Consider the following 16,858-nt stretch of genomic DNA (forward strand, 5'->3'; position numbering starts at 1 on the left):
GACAGACTCGCATGTTTTGGAGTCGTCGATGCCTCCAATGACCGAGCAGTGACGAATGGCAGGCTCCGAGTGTATTCGCCTCTCACGTGAAAGCACAACGGAAGACCACATTCAGCCACAGTTGGCCTTCTGCAGGGTGAAGGTGACTCGTCTAGCCGCTGAGGGGAGAGCTGCAGAGAGGGAGCTGCGAGAAGCCATCCGCTACTCGCACTCATCCTGCAAGCTGAACATTTTAGACCCTGTAGGAACATCGACAAGAGCCTCCACCTCGGCTGCGACCTCGGGGGATATTATAGATAGGCTGTCCGCTGGGTTTTATCAGTGGCTGTGTATGCATGTGTTCTGCTCCGGACGGGCGCAAGAACCGCCCCAGATCCGCTGCGAACATTTTTCAGCCCCGCAAACCACTGCAGAGGGACCCCGAACGCCGGGAGAGCACCGAGAGCACGCGGAAAGCCCAGCGGGCCGTAGGCGAATGTAGGATGGTAAGTTATGATCTATCGTTCCCTCGTTAGTCGCAATAACTATGGAGTCATCGCTGGCATACTAGTATAACAGCAGACACATTGTAACCTATATATTTCCCCCATGAAAATCACGTGTTCTATTAAACCACAAAGACAAATTAAAATGCGCAGAGACACATTTCTTACCAAGCTACATTTTTCTGCCAACTAAGTCGTAAATGTGAGTCCAGGTACCATAGAGCGATTTATATAAGACTGTCCTTTGTGTCTTAGCGCTTTAAGGTGTGATAAACAAAATAATGTATGTTGAACTCACAAGAGCATGCCACAGGGAGAGCTGGTGTAATATTACACCAATGTGCCTCAATTAGGAAGCCTATATATCGTCTATATGAATAGGCTATATTATGTAGCGCAATATTGTTATTATTCAAGTATAGGCTATATTATGATTAGTGAGGTGCAATTGGCTATGTGGCCTATACGGGTCGGGTGGCAGTCATAACATTGATCTACTGCGTGTCCACTTGCATATGCAATAATCTTGTCGCTCCCTTGAAAATGTATGGTGCTATGCGTTAACTTGCTGAAAGGGGTTATTTGTCCATGTTGCTTCTCAGACAGTCCAAGATTTCAACACTCTCGTGGCGCTGTACCGAGAACAGGTCATCACTATTGGGGAGATTTCGTCCGATTGTCCCTCTTTACGCGAGGCGTTGCACCGCACCAGGACCAAAGGATGTACCATGGCCCAAGCTGCCCATCAGAACCTCACCGTGATATCTGGATCTGGGTAAGGAATCTACGATATACGGATACAGTTTCATCAACATGATATGTTGACTTCTTCAATTGTCACTGGAACTGTCCATGGTGCTAGTGTATGTCATTTTAAGGCGCGCTATTCGAGATAACAGCTTGCTACATGGTATGAAAGTCCCGCCTACTTCCTGGATCATCTCCCACACTGTTTTGAATGGCCTTCAATACCCCTATTATATAATTAAATTTATTAAAACGCGTCATTTATGATATTATGTAACATTATATATTCGTATTAGTGGATTAATTTACTTTCACCCAATGCCTTTGAAGGTTTTCGATAAGGAAAAATATTTGGGGGTGATTTCTGGTATATCATAAAAATCAGTCACAGTTCAACAGTTAATTACCCGATTAAGTACAACACCATTGGAAATTAATGTTGACATTTCCATGTATAGGAATATAAACTTAACGTTCAACATTATTTTCCAATGGTATTGTAGGCTAATTAATCAGGTAATAAAAAAATCGTACTATGATTTATTCATTTTGATGATATATGAGAAATCACCAAAACGGGTTTGCCCTCCCTAATTTAAGATATATGTCAAACGTATCGTATTCGTGGATTAATTTTCTTCTGATCAGTAGCGGTGCGTGTATAAAATCACTGGGGAAGCAAAAGAAAAAGCAATATTACAACCTAGTATGCGTTGTGATAATTGCATTGTTTGCTCTATAACCTGTTAGTTCATATGCATTGCGACCGAGATATATAAGAGGCCGAGACAATAAGAATACATAGTACCAGGATAAATTCACACACACCTTTGTTTTACCACGAAACCGGATAGCAACCTCTGTTACATGAACTACAGCATGGTTAAGCAAGTTCATGTTTCCGATATTTTGGAATCACTAAACTATTGATTTAGAACCACAGAGTTACCGCAATTCATTTCAACTTAAACATTTCAACATCATCAAATCACCTCTGCTTAGTATAATACAGTGACAACTACAAGATACGATCATAGATACAATTTGGCTACCGGTACAAAGACCTACAAACATTTACAATGAATAGCAAAATCACAGTGATCACAAGAATGGCTTCAGTTCAAAGTCTACGTTGATACCGAACGGGGCAAGGTCTTTAAATTAAAGATCCAGGCAGCCTCTCGTTTTAAGAATATATTGTCAAGGTCACCCCCTCTCCTAGGGAGGGTGATGTGTTTGATGCCAATATAACTAAATAGAGTGGTTCGCTTCCAAAAACTGGGTACGTCGAGTTTTTGCACCTACAATTCTCTGACATTCATACTTTTAATTCGTACTTCGTATTACCCACATCATTTTTACCACAAGGACAAGTTATAAGATAAATAACTGCCCTCGTGGAGCACGTGATAACAGCTTTGATTATCTGTTTCCCTGTTAGGGGGTGTTTGAAGGATCTACATTTGTAAGTGTTATTGCATTGAGCACAGCCATTACACTTATACTTTCCATCCGGTAAAGGTGCAACTAGACGTTGTGCAGCGGTATTTTGGGGTGTTAAATCAGAGTTGACCAATTGATCTGATATTCCCGCCCCGCTAGAATACGACCATGGGAGGGTCCGAAAACATATTACCGATACTGTCATCGGATCTTTGAACGTGCCAATTTTTGAACGATTCCCTTAATTTGTTCAGAGAACTTTGAATAGTAGGCAGTAAGAACACAATAATGCTTCTTTTTACGAGACTGTCCTTGAAAGAGATCATGTCTCGATTTGTTTTGCATTTTCTCAATGGCAATATTAATCTGACAATTTTTCACCCCCTCTTCTTGAATTTTCTTTGGGTCTCAGCCATTTTTTGCAAGTTATTTTGATTCGACAGAATTGGCTGTAGGGCAAACTGTTTTTCAAGGGAAGCGGGTGACTATCAGCCCTCAGCAAACTGTTACGATCAGTAGGTTTCCTGTAAAGATCAGTGTATAGAACATTATCACGCACAAAATCAGAAGATTAAGGAAAATGATTTGAGGTGTGTCAGATTGCATAGTAAATCTCAGGTGCTCAGAACAAGAGTTAAGAAAAGCATGGAATGCCTTGAGCTGTTTTGCATCACTCCTCCATAGAACAAAAATATCATCAATGTACCGTTTCTAAATAATATAGTTAGGCAAGAAAACATTTTTGAGAGGATTGAGAATTTACTGTTTATCCATGTAACCCACATACAAAGTAGCATAGTTAGGATCCTTAAGGGATCCCATAGCAGTACCCTTCATCTGAATCTGAATAAAGAAATACTTTAGAAACATGAAATAGTTGTGTGTGAGTACCATTTCAGCCAATGTTATAATGCATGGACTGGTAGGTAGTTCAGTAGGGTCACGTTGCAGAAGAAAATGTTCTATGGTCTCAATACCGCATGGAATATTAGTGCATAATGACTCAACATCAAAGTAACTATCGAAGTATTCTCAGGGAGAGGATCAAGAGATTCAATAATAGAGATCATACTGCTGGTGTCCTTTACAAAGGAGGGGAGCTGTACTACGAGCGGTCTAATAAAATAGTCCATAAAGGGGCTGTTACTGCATCAATGCCTGCTATAGGGCGCCCTGGAGGTTTTGTAACATTTTAGTGTAATTTTGGCAAAGTATAGAAAGTGGCAATTTTAGGGTGTTGAATAGCCAAACAGATACATTTTTGGTTATCTGACCAGAACTTAAATACCCATCTAAGACAGTAAAGATAGGGGGGTAGGGGTCACTTCTGAGTTTCTTGTAAATCTTCTTGTAAATGGGTTGTCAAGCAGTTGTCTATGACACTCATTTACATAAACTGTCCTATCCATGAGTACAACCGACCCACTGTTATCAGCAGGGCGGGCAAGGACTGACGTATCGGATTGTAAATCAAGCAAAGCTTGTTTTTCATCCTTAAGTAAATTATGGAAAGATATGTACTCATGTTTGTTCTTCAGCATATTAAACTATTGATTTAGAACAACAGAAAGTTACCTCAAGTCGCAAAGAAAACACCACTAACGCAAACTCATCCCTTTCCATACAAATGTGCACAACCACAACATTCAAACGAGGCTACAAAGAAAACTAATGGGACTGTAGTGACTGTGTTGATGTCAAAATCGGGGGTGTGAACTAGGTTTCTATTCAAGTGTTGATCGACATGGTAATGGCTCTATAGTATTGGGGAAAAGTTGAAAAAACTGACCCTCCGTTACATCTTGACGTGTCATGTCGTAACGTACAGCACGCATAAAGCAACTATTTCTGTCTTACAATCTCTCTCCACCAGGTGTAGCACTTCTATCATAAAACAAGAAATGGACAGTGACGTGGTAATGGACAGTGACCTAGTCATTTTTTTCGTCATCATTGCAAGCGATCATCATTCTCAACGCCGCTGTTTACTTCTAAGATCACTTTAGTGTAACAGTATAACTTTAAACCGTCCCCTCGCCCATACCCGGGCGCGAACCAGGGACTCTCTGCACACATCAACAACAGTCACCCACGAAGCATCATTACCCCTTCGCTCCACAAAAGCCACGGCCCTTGCAGAGCAAGGGGAACTACTACTTCAAGGTCTCAGAGCAAGTGACGTAACCGATTGAAACGCTATTTAGCGCGCACGCTAACTAAGCTAGCCGTTTCACATCCGTTACATTAGCACCGCCCTAAAAACCCGATTCAAAATCAACACCAGCTTTCAAATAGGTATGTAATGACACATTATATAAACTCTTTATAGTGTTTTATTTACATGTTAGAGGTGATAAGGTGATAAGTCCAGGGTCCAGAGTAACGCTGAGGTCCTTCACATTATTATTTGAGACGACTGTACAACCATCAAGATTCATTGTCAGATTCAAACAGAAGACCTCTTTGTTTCTTGGGACCCAAGAACAAGCATCCCTGTTTTGTCTGAGTTTAAAAGTAGAACATTTGCAGTCATCCTTATGTCTGAAACACATGCTTCCAGGGAGGGCAATTTTGGGGCTTCACCATGTGTGTGTGTCATCCGCATAGCAGTGAATGTTAACATTATGTTTCCGAATGACACCACCAAGAGGTAAAATATATAGGGAAAACAATAGTGGTCCTAAAACGGAACCTTGAGGAACACCAGAATTTACAGTTCATTTGTCAGAGGACAAACCATCCACAGAGACAAACTGATATCTTTCCGACAGAGAAGATCAAAACCAGGCCAGAATTTGTCTGTGTAGACCTATCTATGGCTAATTTAGGAAAGGGACGAATTTAGCGAGCTAGCTAGCCACCGGTGGACAGTGCCATCGAGATGCAACATTTCAAGTTTCCTTCTGTCAATATTGATGTTTGGCTTGTGATTGGTCTGAAGCCAAATCCAAACGGGCTTCCATTGCTACATTTGTTTTTGGTGCACCAGGACCGTTTACAGCTGAGCTCACTCAGTTTAGCTCAATGCTGGTTGGTTAATATATATATTTTTATTTATTTAACCAGGCGAGTCAGTTAAGAACAAGTTATTATTTACATTGACAGTCTACCGGGGAACAGTGGGTTAACTTCCTTGTTCAGGGGCACTACGACATATTTTTACCTTGTCAGCTCAGGGATTCGGTCCAGCAAACTTTCGGTTACCCAATGCTCTAACCACTAGGCCTCAAGGGAGGCCAAATGCTTGCTGGCTTCCCTTGCATTCAGTGCTACCAGTGGAAATATTCTTTCTGACCAGACAGAATCAGATAGAGAAAGCAGGGCGCAGTTTCATTCGCTTGGATGCTTTCTCCGGTGAGAGACATCCAGCCTTTTGCGAATTGAAGGACATTTCTGAAACACAGAGAGATTTAAAAAAAATATATATATATTGCTTTTTACTTAGTCAATTTTGGGGGGAAAACCTGGCTTCCCTTGTCATCCATGAATACACTCCTCTGCACCAATACAGATTGAGAAACCCACTGTTTTGTCAATTATCACGTTGAAATCAATTACGCAAGAGGAGGAAGATGAGGTTGCACGTCCTGTTAAAAAACACTCCGAATCTGGGAATAATGTGTACATCACTGTTTAGAGGACAATTTGTAGAAGACAGCTACATTTTGAAGTATTGCATTTTGATTCAAGTGGGTCGCTGACAGGGTAAGTGTAATGCAACACTGAAATTAATAGAACGGGGCAACCGTTTTGGGGTGTAGCTCTGTTTAAAATAACACTATGCAAAGGACACACATAAACTTGGAATAACCTATACATGGTTGGTTAGATGAGCATTTATAAGGCTTATATCCAGTGATGTATATAAACCCTGGATTGCTTATGCTGTGCATTTGTGGTACGTCCAACCGGCCTCACAACCGCAGGCCATGTGTAACCACGCCAGCTCAGGACTTCCACATCTGACTTCTTCACCTACAGGATCGTTTGAGACCAGCTACCCGGACAGCTGAGGAGTATTTATGTCTGTAACAAATTCATTCTGATTAGCTGGGCCAGCTTCACGGTGGCTGGGCTTGGCTCCCAAGTGGGTGGGTTTATGCCACCCAAGCCCAACCATGGCAGCGCCCTTTGCCCAGTCATGTGAAATCCATATGAATTTATTTCAATTGACTGATTTCTTTATATGAACTGTAACTCAGTAAAGGCATTGAAATTGTTGCATGTTGCGTTAGTATTTTTGTTCAGTATATATTTTGGGATGGCAGATGTTGATTTCACGAGGCTGCCTGCCACCACGGAAAAGGGGACAAACTACTTTTTCTGTTGGTTAACTTCAACGAATCGCTGCCATAGGATATCAACAGTGACAACGGCTGGCTGCTATTTAAGTTATAGTTTGACTGTCAGATCAGTGTATTGGTGTATGGCCAGCGGCTTGAATAGAGAGACCGCCCCAAATGAGGAAGAAAATGATAGCTGCGTTCTAAGTCCTGCGAGCCCCAGCGCGAATGACAAAGTTAGCAGTACAAAAACAAAAAAGATATTCATCTGTTTTAAGCAATTGATTTTGTATCATCATGTTGACTATAAACTTTTATACTAACATCACCAATCTCAGGTTAATAGGATGTGTATTCCCCCCCAATTCAATGTGTTCAAAACTTCAGTTTGTGTAATGTAGTAACAAATACTGTCCACATCATGGAAAGTACTGTAATATACATTAATTAGATATGGCAAAATCAATCTATTTAGGGTGATAGTAAATGAAGAAAACTCAACAATCACGTATATTTCTCACTAGTTTAACCATTTAGAGATTAAAAACATGAGCACTCCATAGTGAGTGTGCAGCAGCACATTCTTTCAACTTCCCGACTTAAACTGCCGCCTTTTCATGCATCTTTTGAAGGCCGTTCAAAAACAGCGCGATACTTGTTCCAAGAAGCAGGCGGGACTTTCATACCATAGTGACCAACTGTCTATGCTTTATGAAGTAAAGCTACAGGGACTTTCTCATAGGCAGCCTGAAAAAGTGTTTAACACTTTAAAGTCATAACACATATGTGTTATTTCTTAGTTTTGGTGTCTTCACTATTATTCTACAATGTAGATAATAGTAAAAAAAATCAAGAAAAACCCTTGAATGAGTAGGTGTCTCCAAATGTTTGACTGGTACTGTATATTCTATATGTGTACACTACCGATCAAAAGTTTGGGGTCACTTAGGAACGTCCTTGTCTTTGAAAGAAAAGTTGTTTTTGGTCCCTTCAAATAACATCAACTTAATCAGAAATAGAGTGTAGACATTGTTAATGTTGTAAATGACTATTGTAGCTGGAAATGGCTGATTTTTCATGGAATCTCTACGTAGACGTACAGAGGCCCATTATCAGCAACCATCACTCCTGTGATCTAATGGCACGTTGTGTTAGCTAATCCAAGTTTATCATTTTAAAAGGCTAATTGATCATTAGAAAACCATTTTACAATTATGTTAGCACAGCTGAAAACTGTTGTGCTGATTTAAAGAAGCAATAAAACTAGCCTTCTTTAGACTAGTTGAGTATCTGGAGCATCAACATTTGTGGGTTCGATTACAGGCTCAAAAGGGCCAGAAACAAACAACTTTCTTCTGAAACACGTCAGTCTATTCTTGTTCTGAGAAATGAAGGCTATTCCATGCGAGAAATTGCCAAGAAACTGAAGATCTCGTACAGCGCTGAGTACTACTCCCTTCACAGAAACAGCGCAAACTAGCTCCAACCAGAACATAAAGAGAAGTGGGAGGCCCCTGTGCACAACTGAGGAAGAGGACAAGTACATTAGTGTCTAGTTTGAGAAACAGATGCCTCATAAGTCCTCAACTGGCAACTTCATTAAATAGTACCCGCAAAACACCGTTCTCAACGTCAACAGTGAAGATGCGACTTCTAGATGCTGGCCTTGCTGGAGATGCTGGAGGTATAATGGTGTGGGGGTGCATTGCTGTTGAAGACACACTTAACCAGCATGGCTACCACAACATTTTGCAGCGATAAGCCATCCTGTTTGATTTGCGCTTAGTGGGATTATAATTTGTTTTTCAACAGGACAATGACCAAAAACACACCACCAGGCTGTGTAAGGGCTATTTGACCAAGGAGAGTGAGGGAGTAATGCATCAGATGACCTGGCCTACACAATCACCCAACCTCAACCTAATTGAGATGGTTTGGGATGAGTTGGACCGCAGAGTGAAGGAAAAGCAGCCAACAAGTGCTCAGCATATGTGGGAACTCCTTAAAGACTGTTGGAAAAGCATTCCTCACAAAGCTGGTTGAGAGAATGCCAAGAGTTTGCAAAACTGTCATCAAGGCAACGGGAGGCTACTTTGAAGAATATAAAATATATTTGGATTGGTTTTAAATCAAATCACATTTATTTATATAGCCCTTCGTACATCAGCTGATATCTCAGTGCTGCACAGAAACCCAGCCTAAAACCCCAAACATCAAGCAATGCAGGTGTAGAAGCACGGTGGCTAGGAAAAACTCCCTAGAAAGGCCAAAACCTTGGAAGAAACCTAGAGAGGAACCAGGCTATGTGGGGTGGCCAGTCCTCTTCTGGCTGTGCCGGGTGGAGATTATAACAGAACATGGCCAAGATGTTCAAATGTTCATAAATGACCAGCATGGTCAAATAATAATAATAATCACAGACAGAACAGTTGAAACTGGAGCAGCAGCACGGCCAGGTGGACTGGGGACAGCAAGGAGTCATCATGCCCGGTAGTCCTGAGGCATGGTCCTAGGGCATGGTCCTAGGTTTAACACTTATTTGGTTACTACATGATGCCATATGTGTTATTTCATAATTTTGATGTCTTCACTATTATTCTACAATGTAGAAAATAGTCATAATAAATAAAAACCCTTGAATAAGTATGTGTCCAAACTATTGGCTGGTAGTGTGTGTGTGTGTGTGTGTGTGTGTGTGTGTGTGTGTGTGTGTGTGTGTGTGTGTGTGTGTGTGTGTGTGTGTGTGTGTGTGTGTGTGTGTGTGTGTGTGTGTGTGTGTGTGTGTGTGTATACATATATACATATATATATATATATATATATATATATATATATATATATATATATATATATATATATATATATATATATATATATATATATATATATATATATATATATATATTTTCTAAATACTTTGGGGGGACAAAATAATTCACTCGCGGGCTGGTGTTGGCAGTGAGCCACCTATTTCCAGCCCCTGCTTTAAAGCCAGGGGGATTCAAGAAGTGCCAAGGATAGGAGACAGGGATCAGATTTGAAACGGTCTATTCTCCAACTGTATATATGTGCTTTAGGCCAGAGGATGGGGAGATCCACCCAGAGATCTGCCGGCTCTTCATTCAGCTGCAGTGCTGCCTGGAGATGTTCATCACGGAGATGCTCAAGTCCATGTCTCTACTGGGAGTGCTGCAGCTCCACAGGAAAGGTGCTATACCAATCTCAACCAGCAGAGGGCAGGGTAGTCTATAGTAAAATGTTCAGTGTCATACCAAGATAAAGAGCAGTGTATCTTCTCACAATGAAATAAGATGTAGCTACTGTAGTATGGCACACATGAAGACATCAAAGCCAAATTCCATAGTTTTCTTATATCTCAGACAAAGCATTGGAACATTTAGACATGCAGTTCAGACATTCACAAGCTATTCACAGGTTACCCAGTGTTATATGTTGATCATATGTAAATCCCTCTCACAGGAAAAGATTCATACCCAGAGCCCAGGTTGGACTTCAAGATGGATGAGAGCTCTGATGTGCCCATTCTGGAGGAGCAATCCTCCTCACCTGTAGACTACCAACATGAGTCCTGGCTGGTGTGCACCGATATTGAAAACATAGAGAGGTACAGTATAATGCAAAATGCTAATACACTCATGGTCTCTCATAGTGAGAATGTCCAGGTCACATGAGTATAGGCCATACATAAAGAGGATTATCAACAGATTGGACATCATAGTCAACATTATATCATTGATGAGCTTTAGTCTGTGATGCTTTTGCAAAAAGATGTGCGGTATTGATGCATAATGCATTCAATGTGAGAAAAAAAAAGTTGGTGATAAACCTGCAATGGGTAAATTGGTGAAAGACTCAGACAGACACAGACGCAGGCAGGCAAACTCGAATCTCAACCCACAGGATTATGGTTAGGGTGGTCACATTCTCCAAACTGCCTCCAACCGCAAGGCCTCCAACCGCACCGCAAATGTGTATGGCCCAGTACATCACTGGGGCCAAGATTCCTGCCTAATCATAGACTGTTGTCTCTGCTACCACACAGCAAATGGTACAGGAGCGCCAAGTCTAGGTCCAAAAGGCTTCTTAACAGCTTCTACCCCAAGCCGTAAGACTCCTGAATAGCTAATCAAATGCCAACCTGGACTATTTGCATTGTCCCCCCCCCCCCCCACACACGCAAATTTTTACGCTGCTGCTACTCTCTGTTCATTATCCATGCATTGTCACTTTACCTCTACCTAAATGTACATATTACCTCAATTACCTTGACTAACCGGTGCCCTGTACCGGTACCCCCTGTATATAGCCTCCACATTGACTCTGTACCAGTACCCCCTGTATATAGCCTCCACATTGACTCTGTACCGGTACCCCCTGTATATAGCCTCCACATTGACTCTGTACCGGTACCCCCTGTATATAGCCTCCACATTGACTCTGTACCGGTACCCCCTGTATATAGCCTCCACATTGACTCTGTACCGGTACCCCCTGTATATAGCCTCCACATTGACTCTGTACCGGTACCCCCTGTATATAGTCTCCACATTGACTCTGTACCGGTACCCCCTGTATATAGCCTCCACATTGACTCTGTACCGGTACCCCCTGTATATAGCCTCCACATTGACTCTGTACCGGTACCCCCTGTATATAGCCTCCACATTGACTCTGTACCGGTACCCCCTGTATATAGCCTCCACATTGACTCTGTACCGGTACCCCCTGTATATAGCCTCCACATTGACTCTGTACCGGTACCCCCTGTATATAGCCTCCACATTGACTCTGTACCGGTACCCCCTGTATATAGCCTCCACATTGACTCTGTACCGGTACCCCCTGTATATAGCCTCCACATTGACTCTGTACCGGTACCCCCTGTATATAGCCTCCACATTGACTCTGTACCGGTACCCCCTGTATATAGCCTCCACATTGACTCTGTACCGGTACCCCCTGTATATAGCCTCCACACTGACTCTGTACCGGTACCCCCTGTATATAGCCTCCACATTGACTCTGTACCGGTACCCCCTGTATATAGCCTCCACATTGACTCTGTACCGGTACCCCCTGTATATAGCCTCCACATTGACTCTGTACCGGTACCCCCTGTATATAGTCTCCACATTGACTCTGTACCGGTACCCCCTGTATATAGCCTCCACATTGACTCTGTACCGGTACCCCCTGTATATAGCCTCCACATTGACTCTGTACCGGTACCCCCTGTATATATAGCCTCCACATTGACTCTGTACCGGTACCCCCTGTATATAGCCTCCACATTGACTCTGTACCGGTACCCCCTGTATATAGCCTCCACATTGACTCTGTACCGGTACCCCCTGTATATAGCCTCCACATTGACTCTGTACCGGTACCCCCTGTATATAGCCTCCACACTGACTCTGTACCGGTACCCCCTGTATATAGCCTCCACATTGACTCTGTACCGGTACCCCCTGTATATAGCCTCCACATTGACTCTGTACCGGTACCCCCTGTATATAGCCTCCACATTGACTCTGTACCGTTACCCCCTGTATATAGCCTCCACATTGACTCTGTACCGGTACCCCCTGTATATAGCCTCCACATTGACTCTGTACCGGTACCCCCTGTATATAGTCTCCACATTGACTCTGTACCGGTACCCCCTGTATATAGCCTCCACATTGACTCTGTACCGGTACCCCTGTATATAGTCTCCACATTGACTCTGTACCGGTACCCCCTGTATATAGCCTCCACATTGACTCTGTACCGGTACCCCCTGTATATAGTCTCCACATTGACTCTGTACCGGTACCCCCTGTATATAGCCTCCACATTGACTCTGTACCGGTACCCCCTGTATATAGTCTCCACATTGACTCTGTACCGGTACCCCCTGTATATAGCCTCCACATTGACTCTGTACCGGTACCCCCTGTATATAGCCTCCACATTGACTCTGTACCGGTACCCCCTGTATATAGCCTCCACACTGACTCTGTACCGGTACCCCCTGTATATAGCCTCCACATTGACTCTGTACCGGTACCCCCTGTATATAGCCTCCACACTGACTCTGTACCGGTACCCCCTGTATATAGCCTCCACATTGACTCTGTACCGGTACCCCCTGTATATAGTCTCCACATTGACTCTGTACCGGTACCCCCTGTATATAGCCTCCACATTGACTCTGTACCGGTACCCCCTGTATATAGCCTCCACATTGACTCTGTACCGGTACCCCCTGTATATAGCCTCCACATTGACTCTGTACCGGTACCCCCTGTATATAGTCTCCACATTGACTCTGTACCGGTACCCCCTGTATATAGCCTCCACATTGACTCTGTACCGGTACCCCCTGTATATAGCCTCCACATTGACTCTGTACCGGTACCCCCTGTATATAGCCTCGCTACTGTTATTTTATTGTTGCCCCTTAATTATGTTATTTTTCCATTTTTCTCATTTATTTTTTTGTATTTATTTTTGTATTTGATTTTTTCTTCAGTTTATTTTAGTAAATACTTTCTTAACACATTTTTTTTCTTCTTAAAACAACATTGTTGATTAAGGGCTTGTAAGTAAGACCTTTCACTGTAAGGTCTACACATTTGTGACAAATACAATTTGATTTGATTTTGAATATCATCAAGGACCTCAGCCACCCGAGCCACAGCCTGTTCACCCCGCTACCATCTAGAAGTCAAAGACGGTACAGGCGCATCAAACATGGGAGTGAGAGACTGAAAAACAGCTTCTATCTCCAGGCCATCCGACTGTTAAACAGTCACCACTAGCCGGCCTCCGCCCAGTACCCTGCCCTGAACCTTAGTCACTGTTCTAGCCAGCTACCACCAGGTACTCTACCCTGCACCTTAGAGACTACTGGCCTATAGAGTCATTGAACACTGGTGACTTTAATAATGTTTATCGGCAGGTAGCTTGGCAGTTAAGAGTGTTGTGCCCCATTAGCTCAACATACCCCACTCTCCCCTAAATGGATTTAACCATGATTCCCCCTGTCTCCCTAGGGACATGCGAGAGATGAGAAACCTGCTAAGCAAACTCAGGGAGACCATGCCTTTACCACTGAAAACCCAAGGTAAGTGGAATTTATACGGTATGAGTGTCACGACTCAGGATAAGACCCAGATGCAGACACAGGATAGTACTATTCTCAGAATATTTATTATAACAAAAAGGGACAGGCAAAAGCCAGGTCGAGGGCAGGCAGGTACAGGACGGCAGGCAGTGGTTCGTAAAGCAGGTCCGAGTCAGGCAGGTACAGGACGGCAGGCAGTGGTTTGTAAAGCAGGTCCGAGTCAGGCAGGTACAGGACGGCAGGCAGTGGTTCGTAAAGCAGGTCCGAGTCAGGCAGGTACAGGACGGCAGGCAGTGGTTCAGGTCCGAGTCAGGCAGGTACAGGACGGCAGGCAGTGGTTCAGGCAGGTACAGGACGGCAGGCAGTGGTTCGTAAAGCAGGTCCGAGTCAGGCAGGTACAGGACGGCAGGCAGGCTCAGGGTCAGGACAGGCAGAAAGGTCAGAACTGGGAAGACTGGAAGACTAAAACTTGAGAACAGGAAAAATGGGAAACATGCTGGTATGACCTAACAAGACGAGACGAACAGACAAACAGAAATACGTAGCGGATAATGGGGAAAATGGGAGACACCTGGTGTGGGGTGGAGACAACCACAAGGCCGGTGAAACAGATAAGGGTGTGACAATGAGTGGATTAAATCATTTAAAAAATACACAATATTGAAGGCGCTGCACTGCACTGTGCTCAGGTTTCGCTGTCTGTGTTCTGTCTAGATGACAGCAGTCTGCTGAATCTCACTCCATATCCGCTGGTCAGGCAGAGGAAGAGGCGCTTCTCTGGGTTCTGCTGCCTGGTGTCCAGCTGAGTGCCTGATAGGTCCTGCAGGTAGCAGCAAGGGGAACACACCAACCCTACCCAACATCTTACATGTTTTCCAACTTATTACTGCCATTTAGGAAATTATATATTTTTTAATCTTATGCTGATCAGTCACTTTACTTTTGAATAGGATTCGCTGTAGAAAAAGCTATTCAAAGGATAATGATGTTATGCATATTTTGCTATTATGTTATTCAAGCCATCTCCCTTTGTAGAAAAGGAGAACCTTTATAGGTCTATAGGCAAGCCCAAACAGATGTACCAAGCTGATGACATAAGAGATTCAGTATGTTGGTAGACGGCTTCACCTAAACTCTGCCTTCAGACCTCTTCCTCAGAATGTCATTATATTTATTTCACTGTGCAATGCTTCTTTTGCAGTCTTCAATGAAAAGGAAATCGGTCTCCAACGTACATTTTCCATCAGAAGGGCTTTGCAATGTTACTCCTAAAAGCCATTTGCCAATGAATGTAATTCAAATATATAAACAATGGTCAAAATTCTGTTTTGTATGAAACTTTCTTTGAATCATTTTTTATTTAGATGATCTGAAGATCATCTACTGTAAATCGTTTGCATTTATTTATTTTGTATGTCTTGGCAGAAAGAGTACAGCATGAATAGTAGTGTATACATGTTGCGCTATAGATTATTCTATGAATGATAGTATGTAGAGGCCATTTTATAATGTGAATAAACATTTTTGTATAGAAATAAGAGTTTTTGTCTGGTTTATACAGTGGCTCTTATCTGTAGTGTCTTGATGTTTGGATTCAGAGCCAATACTTGATGCCCACTGAGAGGATACACCCACCTAAAAAAAATACTGCAGTATACTATGGTTTACAGTGTCTTCAGAAAGTATTCACACCCCTTGACAGCCTGAATTTAAAATGTATTCAATTGAGATGTTATGTCACTGGCCTAGACACAATACCCCATAATGTCAAAGTAGAATCTTGTGAACATTGTTGACAAAAAAGAAAATACAAATCAATTTTTATAAATGTGGAAAAAGTTGAGGGGTGTGAATACTTTCTGAAGGTATTGTGAATAGTATATTATTTACTGTAGCATTTTTGCGGACTTTATTGTACTATTCAATGTAGTGTTTTTGTGAACAAAAGTCAGCAAAAACACTACAGCGAATACTGTAGTGTTTACTGTAGTATACTGTAGTATTTATAAATACTGTTGTAAAAGAACTGTAGTATATACTATAATTCATGTACTATTTTTGCAGAAAGTAGTATACTGTTGTATTTGGGTCTTTCTATAAATAAAGTGGCCAATGTGTAACATCATTTCAAATGGTTTGATATACGTATATTTAAATATGATTTTCTTGCAGCTTCACATGTGTGGTGACAGGAAAAAGAGTCTAGGTAGGCACAATGAGACCATAACTCCTAGCAACAGTAAAACATCGGTGTCATTCAAAATGTCACATGAAACATGTATACTGCCTGTTTCTTTGTCATGCCTAGTAGCCAGGTCTGTTTGTGCTTTAGTCAACTTATCCATCATTTATAGCCATGCTAAACATTCCAGAATAATTAAATAACAGCATTTCTATATTTTTTAATAGTTGATATAATTTAATACAATAATATAATACAATGGGTTCTGTCAACAAAAACGTCGACAATAATAATAACAATAAAATCATTATAATTAGTCAACTCTTCAAGCAGTGTGTGTGTGAGTGAGTGAGTGAGTGAGTCCGTCTTTCATTCCTTTGTCCTCTAGAATGTCAGAGAGGAGCGACCTCTGACCTCATCCAATGACTTTTGAGAAGGAGACGAGGAGAGAGAATGTAACGAATCAAGGAAATTCAATTGAGATTCTCCCAAGGACAGAGGAAGCAAGTATTTGACAGCTACAGTATTAAACATGTTTGACAGTGCCAGGCTGACTGACTGAGCTACCATAATACCCATGGCCTGCCGA

The 16,858-nt window shown here is 42.3% G+C and overlaps 1 protein-coding gene across 1 annotated transcript; it reads left to right on the plus strand.

The window, feature by feature from the left end:
• Positions 1 to 12: 12 nt before the first annotated feature.
• Positions 13 to 16,188, plus strand: LOC124006992 (regulator of G-protein signaling 7-binding protein B-like). Its single transcript, XM_046317219.1, has 6 exons — positions 13 to 485; positions 1,088 to 1,260; positions 10,036 to 10,166; positions 10,439 to 10,583; positions 14,017 to 14,087; positions 14,802 to 16,188. Exons 1-6 carry the CDS (start codon positions 336 to 338, stop codon positions 14,891 to 14,893), a joined length of 762 nt encoding a protein of 253 aa, XP_046173175.1. The 5' UTR covers positions 13 to 335; the 3' UTR covers positions 14,894 to 16,188.
• Positions 16,189 to 16,858: the final 670 nt, after the last annotated feature.

The sequence above is a fragment of the Oncorhynchus gorbuscha genome, linkage group LG20 (genome assembly GCF_021184085.1).
Source record: "Oncorhynchus gorbuscha isolate QuinsamMale2020 ecotype Even-year linkage group LG20, OgorEven_v1.0, whole genome shotgun sequence".
Taxonomy (NCBI): domain Eukaryota; kingdom Metazoa; phylum Chordata; class Actinopteri; order Salmoniformes; family Salmonidae; genus Oncorhynchus; species Oncorhynchus gorbuscha.

Bases quoted from the DNA above. Each gene is read 5' to 3' on its own strand.
- LOC124006992 (XM_046317219.1), top strand. From the start codon at position 336: ATGTGTTCTGCTCCGGACGGGCGCAAGAACCGCCCCAGATCCGCTGCG. The intron at 486-1,087 runs GTAAGTTATGAT...GTTGCTTCTCAG, and splicing joins CCGTAGGCGAATGTAGGATG to ACAGTCCAAGATTTCAACAC. The intron at 10,167-10,438 runs GTGCTATACCAA...TCCCTCTCACAG, and splicing joins GCTGCAGCTCCACAGGAAAG to GAAAAGATTCATACCCAGAG.